Source organism: Stegodyphus dumicola, chromosome 4 (assembly GCF_044657685.1).
Source record: "Stegodyphus dumicola isolate Sdum_Otavi_A_Nest chromosome 4, ASM4465768v1".
In the NCBI taxonomy this organism is placed as follows: domain Eukaryota; kingdom Metazoa; phylum Arthropoda; class Arachnida; order Araneae; family Eresidae; genus Stegodyphus; species Stegodyphus dumicola.
The window spans coordinates 198,143,575-198,170,373 of record NC_140771.1 but is presented as its reverse complement, the minus strand read 5'-3'; the positions used below and the strand labels follow the sequence as shown (position 1 = coordinate 198,170,373).

At 33.9% G+C, this 26,799-nt stretch overlaps 2 protein-coding genes across 5 annotated transcripts in view; both read right to left on the bottom strand.

Annotated features, from left to right (window-relative positions):
* Window positions 1-11,750, bottom strand: part of LOC146997795 (uncharacterized) — a 70,777-nt gene extending 59,027 nt beyond the window's left edge. The window contains exons 1-2 of one of the 2 annotated variants that reach the window (XM_085815899.1): window positions 8,276-11,750; window positions 3,320-6,005 (exon numbers count right to left, since the gene is read on the bottom strand). In XM_085815899.1, coding sequence (XP_085672025.1) covers window positions 8,278-9,201 — 924 coding nt within the window. In that variant the 5' untranslated portion in view covers window positions 9,202-11,750 and the 3' untranslated portion in view covers window positions 3,320-6,005; window positions 8,276-8,277. Of the gene's footprint in view, window positions 1-3,319; window positions 6,006-8,275 lie in introns of those variants that run through there. The other variant, XM_085815898.1, reaches the window with a different exon arrangement.
* A 141-nt stretch (window positions 11,751-11,891) lies between these two features.
* MED24 (mediator complex subunit 24) overlaps window positions 11,892-26,799 on the bottom strand; it is a 39,097-nt gene continuing 24,189 nt past the window's right edge. For all 3 annotated transcript variants that reach the window (XM_035362791.2, XM_035362790.2, XM_035362792.2), the window contains exon 3: window positions 11,892-18,588. In XM_035362791.2, coding sequence (XP_035218682.1) covers window positions 15,515-18,580 — 3,066 coding nt within the window. In that variant the 5' untranslated portion in view covers window positions 18,581-18,588 and the 3' untranslated portion in view covers window positions 11,892-15,514. The remainder of the gene's footprint in view (window positions 18,589-26,799) is intronic.

Sequence of the window (26,799 nt, the reverse complement as noted above, 5' to 3'; positions counted from 1 at the left end):
AGCGCATGATTTAATTGGATCATATGAGACCTTCAAAAAGCCCCCGTTCATTACCCTTTCACATGTAGCCCAAGAAAGGTTTCGTTAAATGGAGACCTGTTGGCGACTATTGATCTCTTAATGCACAGACTGTTAAAGAAAAATATCCTATTCCTTGCATAGCTGATTTTACCTCAAAATTATATGGTAAAAAAATGTTTAGTCTCATTGATGTCGTAAAAGCGTATAACCAAATTCCCATAAATCCGGATGATGTACATAAAACAGTTATATGTACTCCTTTTCGTTTGTTTGAAAGTTTTAAAATGCAGTTTGGTCTTTGTAATGCTTCCTCAACCTTTCAACGGTTTATGAATGAAGTCACTAGAGACTTGCCTTTTGTTTATGCATTTATTGATAATTTACTTGTAGCTTCTAATAATGAACAAGAACACTTACAACATTTACACCTGCTATTTTCTAAACTTCAGGAACATGGTTTATGTATAAGTGTAGAAAAATACAAATTTGGTTAATCTACCATAGATTTCCTAGCCCCAGACTCTCACACAATTACGCCGATTCTTAGGTTTATTTAATTTTTATAGACGTTGTATTCCCAAAGCTACTCATATTCTAGCACTCTTACTAAAATTCCTAGAAGGCCATACAAATAAAAAAAAAAAAAAAAAGAAATCCTTATTCCAAAGCTTCTACTGAGCAGTTACATCGGGACGATGAAGCAACACTCGCCTTCAAAGTGTTTAAGGAAGCTATCGCTAAAGCAACCCTGTTACGGCATCCTATGCCTGGTGCACAATTAAGTCTATGGGTCGATGCGTCTGATGTAGCAATCGGCGGCTCGCTCATGCAACTTGTTAAACAACGGTGGGAACCTATAGCTTTCTATTCAGGTAAACTAAGTAAATCTCAAAGGAAATGGTCGACTTACGACCGTGAACTCTATATGTATTCTTCAGTAAAAAATTTCAGGCACATGCTTGAAAGGAGAAATTTTATCATTTATACTGATTAGAAACGCTTAAATTTGAATTCCAGCAACATCCTGATAAATGCAGTCCTCGACAATTACGACATTTGGATTTTATCTGCCAGTTTAGTATCATATTGAACATACTAAAGGCTCTGATAACATTGTCATGGATGCACTCTTCCGAATTGAGATAGATGATATTTCATCTACTGTGATCGATTTTCAAAAATTCGCTGCTGCACAATCAAGCTATGAAGAACTTCAACAACTCTTAGCATCAAATAAATCCTCTCTAAAATTAGAGAAACATTATTTTCCTCTCAAGGATATTCATCTGTATTGTGACACGTCACAAAAACATCCCCGTCCTTTTGTTCCTTTCAAAATTTTACATTTTTTCTCTCATCCAGGTATCTCAGGCTCCATCGATTTAATCGCTAAACGTTTTGTATGGCCAGGCATGAGAAAAGAAATAAAATCTTTTGTGCGGAGCTGTGATCAGTGTCAACGAGCTAAAATCGCCAAACATACCAAATCTCCTATCGACACATTTGCTGAACCCCGATGTGCTCGTTTTGCACATAGTATACATAATTTTATAGGCCCTCTACCTTCATTTGACGGAAAACAGTTTTGCATGACTATCATAGACCGGTTCACAAGATGGCCGGAAGTTATTCCAACAACAGGCATGACTGCGGAAACAGCTGCTCGTGCTTTAATGCATGGCTGGATATCAAGATTTGGATGCCCAGTTACAATTGCATCTGATCAGGGTAAAAATTTTGAATCTAATCTTTTTAGAGAACTTACCCGTACACTTGGGTGCAACAGGATTCGAACCTCTGCATATCACCCACAGTCAAATGGAATTATCGAACGCTTCCATTGGCATCTCAAAACAGCCCTTAACCCTTTGCGGCACAGTGTGTCCGGTCTGAACACACCTAAAAATTTGTTTCTGTACGCACAGAAAAATTGAATGAAAAAGGATTTATAAGTTACTATAGATTACTCTGAACCTTCTTTATTTAAAGTAGATGGCAGCTCAACACAAACCAGTCCATATATTTTAGCCATGTTTAGTTTTTTAAGACCCTCATTTTTCAAAGAAATCTTCCAGATTTTTTAGGGTATAAAAGGAATTGTTTGAGAAGATTTTTTTTTTCCTATGTGCTAATCTCGTTATTCTATATTAGTTTAAAATTTTACTTTGAAATCTTGCCTTAAATCAAATGGCGAACCATAGGTGTGCCCAGACGGGCTCACCGATAATGTAGGACAACTGAGAGTCTGTATTCTTTGTTTCTCCGCATCTCATCGGTCAGTTCATTTACAACAATGCTCGTTTCAGCACTCTTTTCGAAGCTCTATTCAATCAGTGTGCCACTTTGGGCACACCCACAGAATTAAAACGATAAGTGCTATCTTCACAAAATTTTTACTTGTGTACTCCTCTAGGCCTAATTAGACTGCCTACCTTTTTTTTTAAATCAAAACTCCGACTTTAAAAGGTAGCGTGCCGGATAGGGTTAAAAAACTGGAAAACATTAGGGTCTTAATTTATCCCAAAACAATATTACAACAGAAGAGTTAAAATAAATTTCACGTAAATTTTTAAAAGAAAAACGTTCGGCTACAATATGATTAATACTTAAGCTACAATATTATTATTAAACGTTCGGCTACAATAATAATATTATTAAACGTTTGGTTACAATATTATTAATGATTAATACTTACTGCATTAAAGCACGAGCATTACAGTTCCTACAGATATGTGCAATCTCTGTTCAGCAAACGTATCAGCGATCTACGAGCCAGAATTTCCTTTTAACAATATCTAAGGGGATTTGCAGCATTCCATTTTTAGTCTACAAATTACCGCTTCTTTGAGAATGCAATTAAATTTATAATTTTAGGAGACTTTTGGCTTGATGTTCTTCATCGGTTTGCCACATATTTCTACAGCGAACTTTAATGCGATATTTGCAGCTTTATTATCTTACTATTTCTACATAGCCAAAAGCTCAACAGTAGAGAATTTGTTATTTTCAAACCCTAAAACTATGATATAATTTTAGCACTTTTAAAATGAGCACATTGTTCTTGCCAGAGAAGAATGCTTTTGGAGTCTGCATAAATGATGCATTTTTTTAGTGTACTCAGCGTACACTAAAAAAATGCATCATTTATGTTCAGCATACTTATATATTCATTTTAGTATTAGGTATATCATTATATATTTATTATATACTGCTAAGTATATAATTATGCATTTATTCTTTTTTTTTGCTATATGCTAATCTCCTTATTCTATATTAGTTTTAAATTTTTACCTTGAAATCTTGCCTTAAATCAAATGGCGAACCATAGGTGTGCCCAGACGGGCTCACCGATAATGTAGGACAACTGAGAGTCTGTATTCTTTGTTTCTCCGCAAAGAAATCCTTGTTCCAAAGCTTCTACTGAGCAGTTACAATGGGACGATGAAGCAACACTCGCCTTCAAAGTGTTTAAGGAAGCTATCGCTAAAGCAACCCTGTTACGGCATCCTATGCCTGGTGCACAATTAAGTCTATGGGTCGATGCGTCTGATGTAGCAGTCGAAGGCTCGCTCATGCAACTTGTTAAACAACGGTGGGAACCTACAGCTTTTTATTCAGGTAAACTAAGTAAATCTCAAAGGAAATGGTCGACTTATGACCGACTTACGCTCATGCAACTTGTTAAACAACGATTAGTTTTTAGCGTATTATATTTTAGCATTTATTATTGTTTTTAGCGTATATTATAAAAACTGCATCTGTTTCTGCTGTATACGTAGTACCATGTGGTGCAGAATGAGGCTTCCAATTTTCCCGTTGCGTACGAAAGCAATTCCGATATGATCACTGTCTTTGAACCATCTATATAAACCGGACAACAGTATGTTCATACCAAAGACCATTCTATGTATTATAATAACTATAGTATCACTAGTTTTAAACCTTCTCAAAATACAGGAAGGCAGGCCCCACTCGAACGGTAATTCTATTATTTTCAATATCAAAATCAGCTCAAAATAACTGCAAAAACTGTCAGATGGTTTATCGTCCCATCTATCTTCTAACTAAAGGTATCATAACTCAGAATAAAGGTTTGCAATGAAAGCTAACATATCGCCTTCACGGTAACACAAACTCAGAAACTTAACAGAAACAGCATTCCCCAACTTGCGGGTAATCACAATGCATCTTCAATAGCGACTAGCACAAGCTTAGGCCGAAAGACAGCAAAACAAAATTCAACAGCAGCGAAACTAAGCAGAATGAAGGTGAGCCTATATTACCAAGCACTCTCTCAAAATTCAATACTAAAAAAAGTAACGAAATGACATATGCTCACATTACAACTTAAGTGATGGTTCACAATATTCAGCATGCAGCAAATGTTCTGAAAACAAATCTACAGAGGCCAGGATCAACTTTTATTTAAAAAAAAACCTGGGATATCCGTAAACTGTCGAAGCATAATTCATGTTTATAAAGTACAGGTATTCTATGAATGTAGAGCATTAAGCATTTTTAATAAGCAACAGCAGGCAATTTTAAAATAGTCTCTGCGCTAAAGCAGTTCTTCAAATGCAGAAGATCAGCTTTCTATTGAATACCACTCTTAGAAGCCATTCCTTCAGACTTCACCAGAATTCAAACAGAATTCTAGTTCCAGATAATTTTCTTTCAACTGATCTGTAAGCAGATGATCATCTGGTTTGTAAACTTAAAATTGATTATTATTGGACTACTTTACAGTTCTACTTAAAGCAATTAGCGGTTCACTAAAATGCACATACTACTACTGATAATTTCTATAGAGCAGATAATGTATATATTATCAACGTACAGTAATCCAGGCACCGTTGGCATTAATTCTTTATCAACGCACAGTAACCCAGGCACCGCTGGAGTTAGATCTTTTAAAATTTATTTTTAGCGCACAACACTGCGACACGAATTCGTGACAAAAGACATGACAGGGCAAAGAACTAATCGACACAGGAACTTGCCCTCGCAATTCGGAGAAGTCATAGCTTTAGATCCTATTGTAGGTCTCACTGATCCGGGAGTGAAGATTTAGTCGTATCCTATCTTAATAAGTGTCACTGAAATTTCTAGGAGGAGCTATTAGATGTTGATTTATGTTTTAAAAAACCACCCTGTTAAGGTGGGTGTAAGGCTCCCACCTCTCCCACAAATTAATAATTGGGTGTGTGTTTGCTAGTATTTTGTCTGGCACTTTATAAAGTAAAATTAAAATAGGGATACAGAGAGTTTTTTAAAAAGATAGAAGAAAATATGCTCCATACTCCATCATCAAATTGCTAAACATGGTAGCTCGAGGATTAGTGTTGTCAGGCTGAGATAGATAGATAGATAGATATAATTTAGCTCCAGCAATATGATTTCGCTATTATATATTCTGATCTGGAAAAAATTATGGTTAACAAGTGTTGCACCACTTATGGTAAGTAAATTACATCGGTTAATACTTTGTTTGAAAAGGAGTGGCAACGAATCAGTTTATCATGAGACGTGATTAGAACAGCAGTTTAAAAATTTTAAAAGCGGTTTTGTTGCAAATAATTGAAAAAAAATTTTTATGCCTTTAAAGAAACTTCTTGTCTGTCAATTTCAAGCAAGCCGTCTCATTTATCTGATTTAATGAGTATCTTTTAAAGAAAGAAGAGGAAATACAGAAAAGTCTGCGAGAATTCCAAACGAAACCATTACAAAGAAACATAATTTAAATGTCGCAACAGAAAAGAAGAAAAATCTCATCTAAAGAAAATATATTTTCTTGATGCCCACCTAGAATTTTTTTCCAGATAACTGCAGCTCAATTAGTGATGAACACTGTGACTGTTTCCACCAGGATATTGCAGAGATGGAGAAAAGATAACAGGGAAAATGGAGCTCTTCCATGCTTTCCGACTATTATTGAACAGCTGTTTGAGATGCTCCACATGTAGTGTATCACCGGGTAGCAAAACCTGTTAGACGTTTTTGGTGTTAAAGCACTTGCAAATAACTTTTTATAAATAATATGTGTTTAAAAAGGTATTTAAAATTTAATAAAAAATCGTAAACTTTTAAATTTCATTGTTGTGATTTCATATTTAGCACCACAACTTCCATAGAAAAATGCATGGTAAAAGCGCAGAATAGGCTGCATCAACAAAGTTCAGTATGAGGAGCTGCGTGACGCCATTAAATGGGTGGGACTAAGCTTATGACGTCACAATGTAGTCTCGCATTTACACTACGTGTACTTTCTATTTTCTCTTAAAAATAACAATAATAAATTGTTTATTATTGTAAATTAATATCAAATTCTTTACTTTTAATTTACATTTATAACATTTAAGTTTAGGCGTTACTGATAATAAGTATAATAAATCGTTTATATTTAAAATTACCATGATACAGTGAGCGAATTCTACCAATTATTAAAACGATAAACAACGTCGCAGTCTCTAATAGTTGTAGAGCTTCAATATTAAATTATTATTTTTTTATTAATTTTTTTATTTATACAAATAAACTTTTTTTTAAAAAAATTTAAATTCATATTGTGGAACATTTCAATTTTATCATTTTTACAAATTACTTTCTTGCTACGTAACGACATAATTCCTTACATAGCAATAATTAGACAATTTTCATTATTTCTAAAAATTTTAAACTTTACGTTAATAAAAAAAGAATATTTTTTATTGCATATGAACATCATTACACAGCTTTCATATCAGTTTCTAAAATTCCTAAATCACGCTATATTCTGTGCAGGCATGCTAGAATTCTACGCATTAATAAATAAAAAAATCTAGAATTCTAGGCATTAATAAATAAAAAAATCTAGAATTCTACGCATTAATAAATAAAAAAATCTAATTTCTCAGAATGAAAGAAAATAATATAATAAAATAAATACTACAAACTTGGAACACTAAGCAATGCTTCACATACGCACACACACACACATATTATTTGCAATTACGATACCAAACACTACGTACTAAAATATGAGGTAAACGTTACTTCAAGGATTAAAGTTTACAGTTTTGCTACTGTTGAGTCGATCGTCGTACTATCCATATATATCGTAAATCGGAAAGCGTTATAAACATATCGAAAAACAAAAAATTAAAAATACAATTTAAATGAAAAATTATGTCTTAAATATAATTCACAATTAAAACAACAATACAAATTTAAAATACACAAACGATATGTTAAACATTGCACATAAATAAAGTTACATTACTCCTCGACATCACGCACAACCTCGTTTTCCCTTTTACACAACGATCAGTATTCGCTCGAAAAACATTAAAGAATTCCACAAACTCGGTTCCTTGTGCTCATTTATCTATTTTCACTTAAAGAAAAATCAGAGAATTGCTCAAACTCGGAATTGCGCACCACATTGGCTTTGCCCATGTGCACATCGATCTATTTTCACTTAAAAAAACATCCCAGAATTGCACAAACTCGGCATCGCGCACAAACTCGGCATTGCGCACCACATTGGCTTTTCCCATGTGCACATCGATCTATTTTCACTTAAAAAAACATCCCAGAGTTGCACAAACTCGGCATTGCGCACCACATTGGATTTGCCCATGTGCACATCGACCTATTTTCACTTAAAAAAAATCCCAGAATTGCACAAACTCGGCATTGCGCACCACATTGGCTTTGCCCATGTGCACATCGATCTATTTTCACTTAAAAAAACATCCCAGAGTTGCACAAACTCGGCATTGCGCACCACATTGGATTTGCCCATGTGCACATCGACCTATTTTCATTAAAAAAAACATCCCAGAATTGCACAAACTCGGCATTGCGCACCACATTGGCTTTGCCCATGTGCACATCGATCTATTTTCACTTAAAAAAACATCCCAGAGTTGCACAAACTCTGCATTGCGCACCACATTGGCTTTGCCCATGTGCACATCAACCTATTTTCACTTAAAAAACATCCCAGAATTGCACAAACTCGGCATTGCGCACCACATTGGCTTTGCCCATGTGAAAATCGATCTATTTTACTTAAAAAAATCAGACATCAAATAAATTCTCCATTGCTCATATACTCAGAAATTTGCTTTCACTTAAAGAAATCAGAGAAGTTTGCAAAAAATGTGTCCAGAAAAATGATACAAAAGAAAAATAAAGCAACTACCAAACATCCAAACTGCCATATTAAGAAAAGCACCCAATATTTTACTTAATAATAATAAATGAAACTTACCTTCAGTCCTCTCCTTTTGCAGAATATATGGCTGTGATCTCACTGAGAAGTATACGCATCAGTTGGCTGGCGTCGGATTTCTTGTGCTTCCTTCTCCAAATATATTCCGCAAGATAGGAATCAAACTGTCCTTTTGCCTTACTAGAGCCACGGAAACTTCTTTTGATTGTCGCCCAAGTTCCTTCAATACTATTGGTATGCGCACCTGTTTCTGGATCTTTAAAACTCAAGCTATGATTGACTTTCAGGTGCGCATACCCTTCGAACTCGAGACAGTCGTACGCTTTCCAACAATCGGATATAATAATCGATCCTGGTAGAACATTCTCTTTGATGATTTCTAGCAATGTTTCGGCACCTCTGTTTTCAACAACTCTAAAGACGCATTTATCTGTTCCTCTCTCAACCAAACCAAAAAACCATTTTCCTTCGACTCTTTTCCCTCTATGATACTTTTGCTTGCCAAACTTGCTTTCGTCGATTTCGACAATGACACCTTCCCCACCCAACTTAACATTCTCCTTCAAACATAACTCCATGCATACTTCTCTACAAAAACTTTTCCAATCTGTCACCGTATTTTTAGCAATACGTAATTCCGTTCGTATAAAATCATTCCCGCACTTACCCAACCACATATAGGTAACTTGCAAAACATCACACATGCTCAATTTACTCTTCGCAAACCAGGAGTTCTTTCTAATTAATTTTGAAATTCGATGCCTACATTCGCCTCCAGTAACTCTGCACATCCACTCAAAACCGTCTATACGGTTTTTTCGCTCTACTAGTTTAATATTTATTCCACAAATCGGGCACTTATACGATATTGCAATCAAACCTTTCTCCATACACCACTCAATAACACATTTTTTATCTCTTCGCTCCAACTGATAAAAGAAATCCAGATTCAAATACTCATCCATTCTGCAGTAAGCACCGAATTAAACACACTCATGAATAATCAAAACATTCTTTAAGCAAAAGAATTCTTTTCTGTATTTTCAGAAGTTACAGTTATAATTTTTAATTCATGCATTCAATATTTTCAATCGTTTGCTAATGATCGTTTTCAATCGTTTGGTATCTTAATAATACATTTGTGAGAGATAATTCGTTGCGTTAAATGCTAACAATACCACACAACACACAAAAGTAGATTTACAATTTAAAAAATCTCGCACAGAACATTATAAACCTACCATTTCAACTCAGTTAAAATATAATATAAGTTTTCTTTAAATACGAAGCTATAGCATACTTGTTTTGAAGAAGAGGCGTAACCAATATTACGTCATAAAAAGGCGTGTCAAAGCATAAGAGAAGTAAACACAGCATCGACTGATGCAGCCTATTCTGCGATTTAGCCAAATGCATTTTATATCAAGGATACCAAAAAAAGTTCAAATTTGTTGTCCAGTGTTATCAACTAGTTTTTATTGAGTTTGATACTGTTTCATTCTTATCTAATTTCAAAATGCACAAATACTAATTTCAGCAGTCAATCTGGTATTGAAGTTAGATATACGGTTACTTTTTCACGTAAAGAGCAAAAATAAAATTTCGAATGAATATTTTGAAAATACTCGTTAATTGCTATTGTGCCCATCAAATAACATGCAACAGTATTAAAAAACACGTTTAATATTCATATTAAAAATGTTTACGTTCAAATTTTTTCCTTTAGTTCTTGAACTGAAAAGCAGAAATTATAGCATATTAGTAAACTACCATTTGCACTACCACAAAGACACATTAACAAATGTAAGACAATAATAGATACATTGCAAAAATGGTCGGAAATGGAATAGTTATAAGTATTAAATTTACACAATACAATCTGCTTTGAATAATTTTTTTCATAACAGTTATAGGTCTGAAACAAACATTTAAAAAAATTGCAAAATTTATATTATTTTATAATTTCTTAAATTATGCTTTTGCACATAATTTTTAAGATCTTTAAATGACAGTTATTCCAAGTATACATAAGATAGTTTTAGTATTTGAATTCTTAAATCTAAACTTAAAGAAAAATAACAACAACTTCATAGAAATGTTAATATAGCATACAAATTCATATATTCCTGGAATTCAAATACAAACTGTGTCACAAATACTCTTCAAAAAACACTACACACTTAAATATGATGAATTATCATAGTATACTGGGGGAAGGAGATGTGCACAGTTTTCATTCTGCAAATTCCAATGTCCAGTTTTTATTTTATGTTGCTCGACAATAAAACCTCAATCAAAGCACTATAAAACCTTAATTCCTGAATACTTATTACAAGCTGAATTTTTTTTTGCCATCTCTTTGTGATCTCACCCACCTTCTAAACTTTGTCCATCTCCTTTATCAAAATTAATTAAAAACATCAGATTGTAAATACTTTTAACACCATAAAATTAAATTTCTCTCAAGCTCAAAGGTTGATTTTATAGTACCAATATATTAGTATAGATATAAAACATTAAAAGAGAGACATTTAAAATTTCACCATTTTTAAGGAAAATCTAATGTAGTACAAACAGACTCATTGGGACTTTAGCGATTCTAGATTTGGAATTTGTTTTTTCAGGTATTAGGTCATCAGTTTAAATCTAGTAAAATGACATGCAGAAATTATTAAATTAAAAATATGAAATAGTGATTTATGAAATAACGAAGCATTTATGACTTTAAGGGAATCATACTTCACATGAAAAAAAAATTTCAATATTTGTTTGTTTCCCTTATTAAACATTTCTTTCAATGTATGTTGTTTAGTTTAAGTTGCTTAACTTTTTGGGCTAATACTCTCTCCTTAATTTTACAGATAGACATAATTTCTTGTTCAGTTACAAAGTTGCACTGTTCAAATCTTGTATTTGCAATGTTGAAAATTCCCACTAAATTGTCAATCAAAAGTTTTTCGTTCTCAATAACCTCTCCATACTGCAGAATTTAACACTCATTAGTTGATGGATGAATGAGGCATTGTCATTGCAATGGGGAATCTTTTGTTACATCATCATCATCTTTTATTACCACTCCACAAATTCCATTACTTGGGAAGTTTATTAGCATTTGTTTGCAATATCTGAAAACCTTCAAATTCGTGGCTACCATCATAAAACTCAGCTAACATCTGTTATATACTACTGGCGATGTGTCATGAGACTTGCGACTAAAGACATGTTGTTCCGTTAATTTTTATCTATCTCACACTGATGAAGTTAAGACAGAATTAAATCACTTCAATTATTTATTTTACTTATGCCTATTCTTCAAATATGCTTTAAGACTTATCCAAGATCACCACTAGACATTTTGTGGCCTGGTGCAGACTCGGGGGAGGTCTAAACCTGCTGACAAACACTTCTCTAAATTCTAAAAATTTTGTAACCCATTCCCTTCCTTAAATTCTAAAGATTTTGCCATCCCTTAATTTTGTTCTCATTGCTTCTTTAAACATTCTAAAAATTTAGCCTCTCCTAAATTCTGCCACCCTGTGTAATCACTCCAGCTCTGGCAATGGTCCTGGACTTATCTGGATAATAAATAAGTTAATCTCACTTCAAAATACCCTAAATGTGATTTTTTAGCCTATGAGTATAATTTACAAATTCCTTTTTTTTTTTTTTCCATAGGGGAAACAGTTTAATTTCTTTTCATCAATACATTCAACATTTTGCAGTATGATGAAGTATGTAATAAGCGCCAGGCATAATGTCAATATAAAAAGTTGCCATGTTCTTTGGTATTCCATTACTAATATATTTTTTTTTAATGTCAAGACATCTCTGCATGAATCCTTTCTCAAGCTGCCATCTGTTGAAAGTTATGTGGTGATCAAAGCAAAAAATAATAAATAATAGCTCACTAGGTTGGCATCAGAGATATACACTATTCAGTATGTATAAAATCAATGATCAATCAGCTCATTCATTCGTGGGATTGGAACCTGGAACCAAATTACCCATGTTCAGTGATTTTACTGCTCAGCCACTAGTGGGCCATGCTTTACTATGAAAAAATACCAAATGCACACTGGTAAAGCATATAAAAATAGTCTTAAAAAAAGGTTCCTAGCAGTCCAGAGGTCTGGATTTTACACTGTATTGCAATGGACATAGTGCAGATTTCATTATACCTAATTAATAATGCCTGTAACTTTCATATTAATTTAGACTGAAAGAAGTAGCATTTAGTTCTGCTAGTTTCTAATTCTATTCCAATGAAAAATTATTTTTTTCAAATAAATTAGTCATCTTGTGAGGTGGTGCCTTTTTTTTTTTTTTTTTTTTTTCTTCCCTAAGAATCTGATTTTATCCCATACATTTCAACTCAATCACTCTCATCTCACTTGTGTAAATAATCATTATCTTTCAATAGTTTTATTTTTATAATATTCTCAGTATGCCTCGGGTTGTTCAAAATCAAAATATTTATTATGATCAGTCATAAGTCATTGCTAATTAACATAATATAATATAAAAAATAAATAATATCTAAAATTCATTTTCATACACAGTTAAAGAGAAAACACTTCATTTTTATTAGAATTGTAAGCATGAATTAAAAAATAAAAAAAAAATTTTTTTTAATCTAAAACAACTTAAACATATCTAAAATAATTACATAAGTTTAAATAACTTACTTCAGTTCAAAAGACTTTCAATATTCCAAAATCGCGATATGGAATTTGAATAAGTGCAGTGTAATAAACTGGTCACAGAATATTTGCTTGATAATTATTTTTACAACTCATAATGAAATTATCTGCTGGTTTATGCACAAAGAATATGAAGCAACTGGAGATTTAGAGATGCTGTGCTATATAGTTTTTACATTATTAGCTAAAATTTTCCAGAAGCATCAAGTAGATCATTTGTACCTGACAGAGGTTTAGAAGATATTAAGACTAAAGCAAAACTTTAAATTAGACTTTATAACATATAATAAACATATAATTTTTATCTGATATTTATTGCAAAATCTATGGATATCATAAGGAAATTAGAGAAATCATTTTAAAAATGTTTTTTTTTTTTTTTTTTTTTTTTTTTTTTTTTTACACGATAGACTTAAGATTCTGTTATAATATGGAAGAGAATAAATAATTAAATAAATAATTAAAATTTAATTATGAAATAATGCTTTATGGCAGTCTTTCTCAAGTATTCCACAGAACTAAAAGACCAGGTAAAAAGGGCTTTAAAAGTTTAATGACAATAACCATATTTAAATATAAATAAATTACTATAACTTTTTTTTTTTTTCCAATTTTATTCAGTTTGCTTTTAGGTATGTGGTTTGACTCAACCAATAAAACTAAACAAATCATCCTAGATTCACACTCATTTTAAATTCTCACTCAACTTCAAATAAGCCCATTCTAAAATTTGTACACATTTAGGAGCACCATGTAAGACAGTGAAATCAATACAAAGTTTTAAAAAAATCTTGACATTTTTAGCAACACGAATAACAAAATAAATTAAGGAAAGTATATAAATAAAATGCCATCTGTCACATTCAGAATCAGTTTTTCAAAATTGAAACAAGTTAAAAAAATTCTATACAGAAAAAATAATAATTTTTATATAAGGTATTTCTCCTACTTTCCTAGTGTCCTTCATGGTGTAGTGGTTCTGCACACTGAGCCGGTATTTCAGAGGTCCGTGGTTCCATTTCCGGCGAAGGCGTTTGCTAATTTTTCATCTTGCTGGCCTCTAAAAAAAAAATCCTAATGACTCTACAAGTGGCGCCCGAACTAAAAGGGTTCTGGATGATGATTCTCCGCACCCAGGATTTGGCGACTAGGTCCCCTAAAACCCTACTCGCCCTTTAAAAAGGGGAGTATATAAGGTATTTCTCCCACTTTCCTAGTGTCCTTCGTGGTGTAGTGGTTCTGCACACTGAGCCGGTATTTCAGAGGTCTGTGGTTTGATTCCCGGCGAAGGCGTTTGCTAATTTTTCATTTTGCTGGCCTCTAAAAAAAAACATCCTAATGACTCTACATTTATATGGAAAAAATAATCCTCCCCCTAAAAACAGAGAGAAGAAAAACATAAAATAGAGAGGGGGTGGGTATTCTTTGTACTTAGAATTTTGCAAATAATTTATCTAATGCATTTTGAAAATTAAAACTAAATTTTTTTCATTTACAGTTTTCATGCAACTTTTTGAGTTTAAAAAGAATTCTGACTTAAAATGCTTTAAAACTGCTGTTTTATAAAGTTAACATATAAATGTAAATACAGTGAAATCTTGGTTCATAGATGCCTTGAATCATGAACAAATTTTCTAAATGAAAAATGTCCTGGATGATGAACAGTGTCTTGAGATACAAACAAGTAAGTCAGCCACAAATAATACTCAAATCCAGTTAATTCACTGGAGGAAATGTCATTAGAAGAAGAACATGGAAAGGAGATAAATAGCCTTGGTTATATGATTACAAAATTCATGGTAAATGGGTCAGGTGCAAAGTTTATAGAACATTATCACCCTGATAACTTTAGAATAAATAACTTTAGAAGTTAAAAGTTTTAGTAAACTTTAGAAAAATATTTACAATAACAATGCCATGTCTTCCTTGAGAACTTTTTAAAACACAGACAGAAACAACCGAAAGTGAAAAAATTTTGAAAAGGGAAAGGCTCAGTAATTCCCAAATAGAGGTGTTAAGAGAAAAGCAAAAGAAAAAATTTCTCCAGAAAGACAGCAACTACCTAATATTTTAATGAAATACAACTTCATTCTTAAACAATAACATCTTAATCTTTGGTTTCTTCACCGCTTTCTACTTACCCTGTCAACTTTCTTTCGAAGATAAACAGTAAAATTTAATTCAAGTTTTCCTATTTTTTTATAGCTTTAGTATTGTAATAAACACTGCATATATGTTATTATTGTGTATGTTTAAAATTTAACGAATTCCATTGGTTTTTCAAGATAAACTTACATACACTCTTTTCTAAGCAAACATTTGGAATGCGAGAACAAATTAATTCATCTTGCATTAATTTCTATGAGAACATTTGTCTCAGTTTATGAGCATTTCAGATGTTTGTGAACTAAGGTTTCATGGCATTTCAATTATTTTTAGAATATTCTGCTAGTAAATCTGAAAGGTTTTCTACGATGAAATAAAATTAGGAGATAATGCTACATTGTTTCCTTCCTAAGGAATATCATACAAAAATATTTTTACACTCATATAAAAATTTACATCACAGATACACATATTAAAATCCAAGCCAGCACTGATTTTTACTTGTAAGTCTATTTTGTGCAATGGTAAGCTGACAGAGACTTAATGCCGCTACCTTACGAGCTCTAGGACTTTGCATACTACTTACAGCAAGTATTAATTCATGATTAAATTCTTCAGGGAATTTTTTTAATAACAAGCCAACAAGACCTAAAGGCATAAACTGCAACATAGCAGAAGCTTGATCCTTGGCACACAATACAACCTGTTCAAGAAATCGAATTGGGAAATGCGATCTTGCACTAATTGTGGCATCAGATGCAATTACTAGCAAAGTTCTCATCAAATCTGCAATGGCTTTATTTATAGGATTTGCAACTGCATTGCGCAAATGATCATCACTTAGTGATTGTAATTCGAAAGGTGTATCCTCTAGAAGCTCTGCATTGCTCCTATGTATTTTGCTTGGTCGACTGTGTTCACTAGGATCTCTAGAATCATCAATGTCAACTTCCCTGTGACTTCTCTTGCATCCACTCTTGCTTCCTGTCACAGAAGAACACTGTCTTGACTGTAAAGCAGCATAAGTTGTTATCACTGTCAAACGGGAAAGGGCGGTACCATATGGTTCAGCCAACTGCTCTTGATGAGCATCACTATATAAATAAAAAGGGAGAACATGCAATAAAAGAGCTAGTGCACACTGTTCAATATCCAGATAGAAGATACCTAAAACCATGTCAACTGCTTTGTTTATATCCTTTGAAAACTGATAACTAAGTATTCGGCGCACAAGAACCTCGCATAACCAACGAGCTCCACCAACACATAATAAAGTGTCAAAATAATGAATAGATTTCAAATCTAACCATCCTCTAAAATGAACTCCAGTAAACACTTCATCGAGGATATTTCCTAATGGAGCTCGTATAGTTAATCCATGAGGTATGAGTGGAGCTAATTTGAATTTTGCTTGAGGTGGAGGATGAAGGTCATACAACATTTTGTTAATAATGCCTACCATCAAAGTAGATCGTTCTGTATAATACAAGTTACTCTGATCATTTCCTGGCATCTGTGGTGTCTGACGACCACTACCAGAAGGTGACTCTGCTGGAGATGAAGTAGACTCTAAGAGAAGAGGTGCCATAAATTGCTGAAGCATATTCATGGGTTTCAGACGCTCCTCATGATGAAGTACGTTTATATAATTGCAAAGCCAAGCAGATATACAAACAGGTAAGAAACACATCTGCCCCTTAATATGATCCAAAATTACCTTCACCTTTTCAGTAGATAATGCACCATGTTCCCATGCAACGAGAATTTCCCTCGCAGCAGAAGGGGCATTAATACATACCTCATGCCATTTTACTTGATGTGTCTTAATTTCTTGTTCAGTGTTCAGAAACTGAGATAGAAGAGCATCAACACTGCCCATATCACATCTGGATAATAATAATTCTGGACACTTAAATTTTCCACCTTCAGCTAAGCATTCAGATGCCCACTGCACAAAAAAAGAATCCTTTTTATCTGGAATTCCAGTTACTATTTCAATTCCATAATACTGAGTTATGTGACATAACAGAAGGAATGTAACGTCAAATAAGAGAGCTCTAATTTGGGATGCTTTTACTGTCTCTGCAGTTACCACTTGATTGTAATCATTAAAATGAATGAGTTTTGCAGTGAAAGTGTGCAATTTTCCTGTTGCAGCTGCTGCTGAAAGAATCAGTTCAAAATTCTTTCCAGTAACCATGTGGCATAAAACTCCTAAAAGTTTATCTTGAATTCTGGAATAATCTGAATCTAATGATCTCAAAATGCTAATAACAGTAGTTTCAGCTCTTAAAATGAATGTTGCATTGGCCTGTCCACCTTGCTGGTTTTGTTTAGGAGCTGAATGTTTAAAAGTTTCACTTTGCCTACGAGTAACTAATTTACGCATTTGAGCTTCAGTTAGCATCCCAACTTTACAAAATTCATTTGTTAAATACTGAAGACAATCACAATTACTTTTCAGATCAGTCAAATCAAGCAAAGGTGAGTACTGTAATAATATATCTAACCCTTTTTCCAAAGCATCTTCTTCATTCTCTGTTTGAATGGAATGAATTTTAGAAATCAAATGTGGAACCTTAAGAAAGCTAAAAGCAAACCATTTTAGATCTTCCGAAGAACCAGAAGCATCAATTATGCCAATAAAGCAAGCTCGAATAATTTCACAATAAAGCTGAGACAATTTAAAGCTCTGGAGTTTCTTCACCAGAAGTAACTGATTTACAAATGCTGTCACATCACTAGCAGGATTTAGAATAGCATCAATGCCTACCATTATATTCAAAGTACTGGCTAATATTTGGAGTCTTTCATTACTTTTTGGAATTCGTTCATATGGAACCATAGGCAAACTATCAACAGAGCTAACCAAACTAAGAGCACCTTCAATAGTTTCTTTAGTCACATTTGTATTGCTTGTAACTTGAGTTATTTTATTTTCAAGTTCCCTATGCTTCTGCAACATTTGTGCATACATACCCTGGTCTTCAAATTTTCCAACAAACAACAAGGATTTGATGAAATTAGAATTACTGAAGTAAAAAAGAGCTTCATATGACTTTTCCATTATAGATATATGTTCTGGGCTTTGTTTAAGCTCAGCTAACTTTGTGATTGAATGAAATACACAAGAATATAGCCAATGGGTTACACTAACAACAGCTTTACATAGTGCTATGCATTCTTCTTCATTCCCATGGCATCCAATTCTAGATTGAAAAGTTTTTAGCAGATCCAGAAGACTTAATATACAATAGGGTTTGTAAAAACTTTGATATCTTCCAATACTGGATAGGACAGCTCCATATGACACAACACGTGAACTCAGGGAATGCATCAGATAAGACATAAACAAATTATTAGGTCCAGGTCCAACTAAAGCTTGCTGAAGGATGCAGTCAGCTAAATCATAAACATCACCACTGACACCTCGTGGTAGTACACTTTTGATACGAATTCCCCATGTAACATCTGACCATCTTTCTCTCCATGCCTGCAACAAAAGAGATTTGATACTTCTCGTTTTGCTGGTATCCATTGGGAAGCCTAAAGTGGGGAGAAAAAAAACAAAAGATGACAGAGAAATTAACTAACTTAATACATGATATAATTTTTCTATAATAAAAACTAAAATATGAGCATTCTTTATAAAAAAAAAGGAAAAAAAAAAAAAAAAAAACACTTTTGTATTCCTCTGTAGATGGATAAGAAGTTTTACTAACATAATAGAGGAGGCTGAAACTACTACAATTTTTTTCAAATATATAATGACTTTGCTTACCTTCTGCAAGCAATTAATGTCAAACATTCTGTATAACGTTATCTGTATATCTGTTATTTTAAAACAGCCACTTTGACACTATAATGACTTTCCTCTCATTTACAATCACATGATGTGCCTTCGTCACCACAACACAACACTGCAGTGATTAGAACATTTTAGAAAATTAGAGGACTCAATAATTTTCTGCAGCAATTGCTACTATGGTTACAAGGTAACCCAGAAGAAAAGAATAACCTTGAAGTGCCTATTTTAAAGCAACAGATAAGAGATAGGGCAGCTCCTCAGTTATAAAGCATTCTATTCAAAGATTCACTCTCACACAATGAACTATATAAAAATTCTCTAATTGCAGCATTACAGATGAAAATAGAATGTCTTTAGTCAATTGTATCGTATTTTATAACTACAACTGGTGAGGCTATAATCAGAGGTAAGATGTAAGAAGCTCATGCAAAACCTTTGTTAAATTTGTCTCTAACTTGCAAGCCACTTATTCTTTGCATTTGTTAATTTATACAAGATGTGCCTATAAAGTAACATGGCAATTTCTTGTAAATAAGATAAAGATTACTGAACATAAATAAATATACCCCTTTCATGATAATTGCCAGAAAAGTCTACATAATTTTTCCAACATTTCTTCAGGTCATTAAAACACTTGTTCATAAACGTTGGAACAAACCATTTCCAAAATACATGGAACACATGAAGTTGAAGGAATATATCTTTGATTCATCTTCAGTGCTTTCACACTCAAATTTAATGCACTTGTACCACTCATACATACTCATACCCATACACTTGTATTCTTGATAATTGCATCATCACATACTATTTGAATCATCTATAATGTTTTGGTCGCAGATTTATTTAATTTATACAAAAATTTAATAATGTTATAATGGTACTTCTTCTCAGAGTAAATTTTCTTGTATGATGCCAGAAAATGAAAATGACTAGCATTTTGATATGCAAATGATAAAATAACTAATTTAAACTGGCTCGAATAAGAGATGTCATTATTTCTAAACATACATTTATTCCTTCACTTTTTAATGTTATCATTTAGCTTTTTAATTTCTTCAGCTACTATAGGGACACACCTTATACAAGAAACACATATCTTGATGTCATAATCATACTTGTACAGTCAAAAGTATTTAATCCGGACTCGTCGGGACTCCAGTGATTCCAGATTATCAGTTTTTCCGGATTATAGATCATCAGTTTAAATCTGGTAAAATGGCATGCAGAAATTACAAAATTAAAAGTATGAAACCATAATTTATGAAATAAAGAGCAATTATGATCTAAAGGGTATCAAAATTTACAATAAAAAAGCTTAATATTTATTTGTTTACTTTATTAAACATTTCTTTCAACGCATGCATGCGTTAAGCATACATTACACATAGTCGAAATTAGAAAATTGCAACCAGAAAACTATTCTGGTATAGATATTTATAACGACGAGGAATTTGATTTAAATCATATCAAAGACAGAGTACAGCGAGATGAAATACTACATTTAGTAAGGAATTATAAGCCGAATAAAATAAAAACATCTGCCCTGAAGATAAGGATAGTGTTGACAGATCAACTTCCAGTTCATCGCGTCCCCCCCCCCACACACACAGAGCAGCGTGAAATTGATAAACAGATTTCGGAATTGTTAGAGAAACAAAGGATATGCCTTTATCCATTTTTTGTAGCAATTCCACTCTTTGTTTGATGGACATCGAAACACGCTTCCGTTTTGTAGACCCTTTGGCAGCTCCAGAATCGAAAATTCTTTTTGACATAATCGAAAGTTCAAGCTTACTTTAATAAAATTGCTCTAACAGTCTGCAAAAAATAATAAGCCGTATCCAATTAGAAGATTAAGGAACAACGCTATCATCAACATTAACTGAAATAGATAATTAGATAATTTTAGCTTGGCTTATACCATCCGTTATACATTAAACGTGCATGCGTAAATGTATTATGCGCATGTGTAAAGGTATTATGCGTTTACGCATGCTCAAAGTTTGTAGCTTTGAGGTCCGGATTATAGATCATTCCGGATTATGGACATCCGGATTAAAGACTTTTGACTGTATTAGTTTTTTTCTTCTTCAGAATTAGGACCTTGGCTGGTCTCATTTAAATTCAAGCAAATGCAATGTAGGCAGGCTAAAATAAGTGTTTTAAAATCAGAGTTGGCAAGTTTCTTCCAGAGAGAAAAATACCATGGGGAAAAAAAAAAGCCAAAAGAAATGGAAAATAACATTTTATCTTAATTTAATTTTATCAATATTTTATTCAGAAATTAGCTCTTATATTTCTAATTTAAATAATTTCATTTTCCATATAATTTAAGAAGATTCATTTGTATACTCAAAATTTTGGCACTCATCTAAACACATATTCTTGGTTTATACATCACTATGGGTGCAACAAGCACCAGTACAACTTATTACATTTTGAGACAATACATGGTACAATGAACAATAAGATATGCATTAGCAGGGCAAGAGCAAGTAGAAAAGTGACTGCACATTTAAGCAAAGGGCTATTCATAACATTTAAATCCTTTGTTCAAATTTTGGGCTGCTGTTGGACATGAGCTTTACGATATTACAGATGACATAATGCGAGCCAGTTTTTAAAGTGATGTTATTTAGATTCCAGAAAGGGGACGTAGTAAAATTAAAGTTAGTAATTCTGAGTTTCATATTTTTATCTTACAAATTCTCCTCTTTAAACAGAAATTGCCTTGCCGACTTAGAGATCATCAAAATTAAGATAATGTTTGTAACCCTAAGTATAAGAATATTACTAATATATTAATAAAAAAAAGAGACAAGGATTGTATAAAATTGTTTGGTTTGTTTTACTTGATTATGGTAAAGCATAGTAGTGCTATCTGCCTAAAGGGAAGGACGCCTTTATGGATGACTTTCTGAGGGGAACTGATTCGTATACATGCTACATATGTGCAAAAATACAAAAACACCCATGCAACCAGCCCGTTCAACCTGGAATAAACAACAAGTGTTAAGCAATTTTACTGCTTGGTCGCTGCCTTGCATAAAATTGTAATATCCATATCGCTTTGTACTAAACTACTTGAAGAAGCTCATATAGAATTTGGTCATATTGGTATATCCTCAATGTTAAATCTGTTATCCCTTAAATACACTGGTTACCATAAATTAAGGAAAAATCGCAATTACTGAAAAAGTTACATGTAGAATTTTATGAAACTTACCCACAATATACAACATATAGTAAGGTACCAAATAGCATAAAAATAAATTACCAGACAATTATGGTAGTATAGAAATTAGCACATTTATAAAATGAACAAATCGAAGGTGTCAGTTTGCTATAGGAAAAGTACCTTCAATATGGAATATGGTCGCCTCTAGAAGCAATACAGTGACGCGTGATGCTTTCAATTATGCGGTCTATCAGTTCCATAGAAAGCGAGAGCCACTGCTATTGCAAAGCAGTTGCAAGCGCGGCAAGGGTCTGAGGGGGTGGATTGAGAACAGCTAGACGTCTCTCTAAAGCATTCCAAACATGCTCGATAGGATTCAAGTCCGGGGATCGAGCTGGCCACTCCATGTGCATAATTGTTTCCTGTTGAAGATAATCATCTACGATGCGAGGCCTGTGTGGTCTTGCATTATTGTCCTGTAACAGGAAAGCATCACCTATTGCCCTGGCACATGGGCACACATAAGCATCAAGGATGTCATCTCTATAAACATTAGCATTCACGGTTCCCCTTGGAAAAACATGGAGGTCTGTGCGTCCACTCAAAGAGATGCCACCCCAAACACAGACACTGCTTCTTCCGTATGCATCTCTTTCATGGATACTTGAGATGATAACGGGTTCCAGGTTCTCTTCATATCAAATATCGCGTTCTAGACTAAACCTGGACTCATCCGTAAAGAGAATAGCCCTCCATTGCTCAGGTGTCCAGTGGACATGTTGTCGTGTCCACTGCAAATGGTCCCTGCTATGGTGTGACTTGAGCAACACGCAAATGGTTGTTCGCCTCGCATACAGACCACCTTCGTGAAGCCTTCTACACACAGTTGACCTTATCACCAACCTTCCGGTGGCTGCAGCAAGTAAGGATCTAAGAAGAGTCGGAGCAGCGGTTCTATTCCTAAGTGCACATAATGTCAAATATCGGTCATCGATGCTCGTCGTAGCAGTTGGCCGTCCTTGGCTGAACATCCTAGGTGCCGAATCTGTGATTTGAAATTGCCTCCAAAGTCTATGAACCACAGATGGATTTCCATTTAGCCATCTGGCCACTTCTGTTTGACTTTGCCCTGCCTCTAGTCTCCCAATGGCTTCCTATCATAGTTCTACAGGCAAATGATGCCTGGAGATCATTGTTACGAATTGGCTATCTCAGATTTCTAATGTCACTATCACAATAAAATATGTGAGCTTGCTCTCAAACATGGACTTTTATTCTCCTCGCAGATGACGTATTCCGAGTGCAGCGCCACTAATTTGCATATTGCAGTTTTACTCAGATACTCTTGGCAATATATTCAAATTTTACACGGTTTGGCTTATTTTTTAGGGAGTTATCGCTATTTTTTGTGATTTTTCTTTAATTTATGATAACCAGTGTATTACTGGACAAGAGCTTCATGGAATTGCAGATGACAGTAATGGAGATTAGTTTTTGCAGTGATGTAATTTAGATTCTAAGAGGGGGATGTAGCCACAATAAAGTTAATAATTCTGAGTTTCATGTTTTTATCATTATTATATTCATATATATATATATACGTCAGTCAGAAAGTTAGTTGCACCTCTTTGTAAAAACTTTCTTTTAAAGGCTATTTCGATGAAACTCTCTGGTGACACTTCAGACATAGCTGTATCGTGTGGCATGGCGGCTTTTACGAGGCAATTTTAGTTTATCTGATAATCAGTTGTAAGCATGTCTGGACAGCTGTAAGTGGCATTCAAATTGGAAATGCATGCAGAGTTTCGCTTTTCGTATGCGAAAACGTGTAACGGCTGTGAAATTTATCGGCAGTTACATGAAGTTTATGGTGAAAATGCAATGTAGTGTCAAGCTATTGCAAAGTGGAGTGACATGTTTAAGAACGGGCATATAGATATTAACAACACTGACCATGATGGAAGACCGTCAACTGCCACAAATTCTGAAATGTCTGCTGGTGTAAATGAATGCATTCTTGCAAACAGATGCATAACAATAGCCGAAAATTCTAATGAACTGGATATTTCTCATGGAAGTGTGCATAAACTTACTGCCGATCAGCTTAATTTTCATAAAGTTTGTGCTCGATGGGTGCCTCAACTACCGACGAAGGAACATAAAGAGAAGTGTTTTGAAATTGCATTGAAGTTTCTGTAATGTTACCAAAAGGAAGGAAATTAGTTTTTGGACAAAATTGTGACCGTAGATGAGTCTTGGATTCACCACTTCTCACCTGAAACGAAACGCAGCTCTCTCAAGTGGAAACATTACACTTCCCAGACACAGAGTGTCGAACTGTTCCATCTGTAGGAAACGTTATGCTGAAGCTGTTTTCGACAGAGAAGGTTTGCTGAATACAGAGCTCATGCCAAAGGGTGCCACAATTAATGCATCTTCTTATAGTGAAACACTAAAACAATTACGACAATCACTTAGAAATCGACGCCCAGGTAAACTGCCAAAAGACCACATGTGACAATGCAAGACTGCATGCAGCAAAACAAACATGCGACCTTCTGAAAAAGTTTAAGTGGGAAGTCTATAATCACCCTCCTTATAGCCCATGCCTTGCACCGTGATTTGTTTTTGGTCCCACAGTAGCAAAACTTTCAAAGCGATAATATCAATGGGATGACGAGGTGAAAACGGCAACCCAAGAATGGTTATCGGGCATTGGACAGGGCGACAAACTTGTACCACGCCTCGACAAATGCTTAAATAACGGAGGTAATTACACTGAAAAGTAGATTTTGAATGGAACTTTAAGATACAAATAAATTTATTGTAAAATTTCTCTCCGGTTTTGTTTTCTAAAGCAGTGTAACTATATTTTTGACTGACCCTCATATATATATATATATATATAAATGATAAAAATTGTCAATGTCAATTTGTATTCGTCATATATATATCATATATATATATCATTTTTTTTTTTTAATTTTTGCTTTAAATTTGCTTTTTTACTTTTATACGTGTTTGTTAAAATTTAAATTTAATTTGTTTAAATTTAAATTTCATTCCTTGCAGCAATGGCCCAAAGAATTATTTAATTAAATTTGTATTTAAATTTAATCAATTTATTTAAATTAAATTTATTTAATATATATATGATGAAGACAAACTGAGATAAATATAACATGTGGCAGCTTCTGGAACAAATTGGGCCACATAATTAAATTTAATCATTTTATGTAATTTCTGAGATAATTTGTTAATATATTTTTTCATTTTTTTCAATTTAAAAAAATTTTCTTGTCCATGCATTTAATTTTCTATTCTTGTAAAAAGTAAAACATTTGATATTTGTTTTTATATGATGAAATGCGAGCCAGTTGCTCAAATTTTCAATTCTCATCACTAGTTATAATCCTGAGCAAAGCTATCCTAAAAATAATCCCAAAATAAGAGTAACAATTAACACTAAACTAGGATATTTTATAAAAGAGAAACTCCACTTTCCTTGTCCTCTATCCAGATAATCATTCAAAATACAATATGTACATATTTTTTTGTCATGAAACAATTCTAACTTTGGTTATCATAGAAAATACCAATAAAGGATTCCCACCAAAATACAAATTTTAATTTCTCCCATTTCCTATGAAGTAATGTACAGTTTTCCTCACCAAGCACAATTAATCAATTATCAAATTAAGTATCCATATCTGAATATTTTTATGCATTTACTACAAAATACAATGAAACAATTAAAATTATTGTTTGTTCTTTTCTTTAAAAAGTAATTACTATATGTGGAAGTATAATTGCCCTTCGAAAATTAATTATGCAATTTACATTGTACAAGGTAAGCAAAAAGTTCTTGCCTTTTTGGATAGTCAGAAAGAAGAAGTCATAAAACAAATAATAATCACCGCTAATCCTCAAAGTAATCACCATCGGCATCCAGTGCCTTTTGTCAACTAGCAGCTAGCTGTGCAATGCCATTGTGGTAAAACTCAAAAGTCTTGGATGCAAAGAACTCCGTGAGGGCCTTTTCAAGTTCTGGCCGGTTGTTGAAGGATTTTCCACAAAGATGGTTGTCCAGACAATGGAAAAGGTGGTAGTCTGTTGGTGCCAGATCTGAAGTGTATGGTGGAGGGGGTAGTGTCTCCCAGCCCAGTCTCTGGATGGTGCCCCTGGCCTTCCGAGCCACATGCAGCCTCGCATTGTCTTGGAGGAGGAGTACACCCTTATAACTGACCAATACTGGCTCTTTATGCATCAGTGCCTGATGCACATATTTCAACTGCTGTGAGTGCAGGCCTGCCATGATGGTTTGGCCCACTGGCAGGAGCTCATTAGTGTACCACTTGGTGACTAGACCACCAGATACAGAGCATTATCTTGCATGGGTAGAGAAAAGGTCTCGAAGTGTGAGACACAGAGTCCCATGGTGACAACTAATGTATGGAATGCCTGGGTGTGTCATACTGGACCCACTTTTGACCGCTAGTAAGCACTCGACCAAATATGGACGCATTGCGGTACCTAGTAAGCAATGAAAAACAAGCACCGACAAGCTGTCGCTTGTCTACATCAGACAGTGAGTGGGATACCTACTTGCTCAGCTTGTATGCCTTTCCTATGTGGTGCAAATGGAGTCTGATTGTTTCATCAGATACCTGGAAGTGTGCACCAAGCTCACCACATGTTTGGCTACTGTTACTCTCTATGGCTGCTCTCAGAGCCTCATAGCTCTCAGCGCTTGCGGCCGATCGCCGCA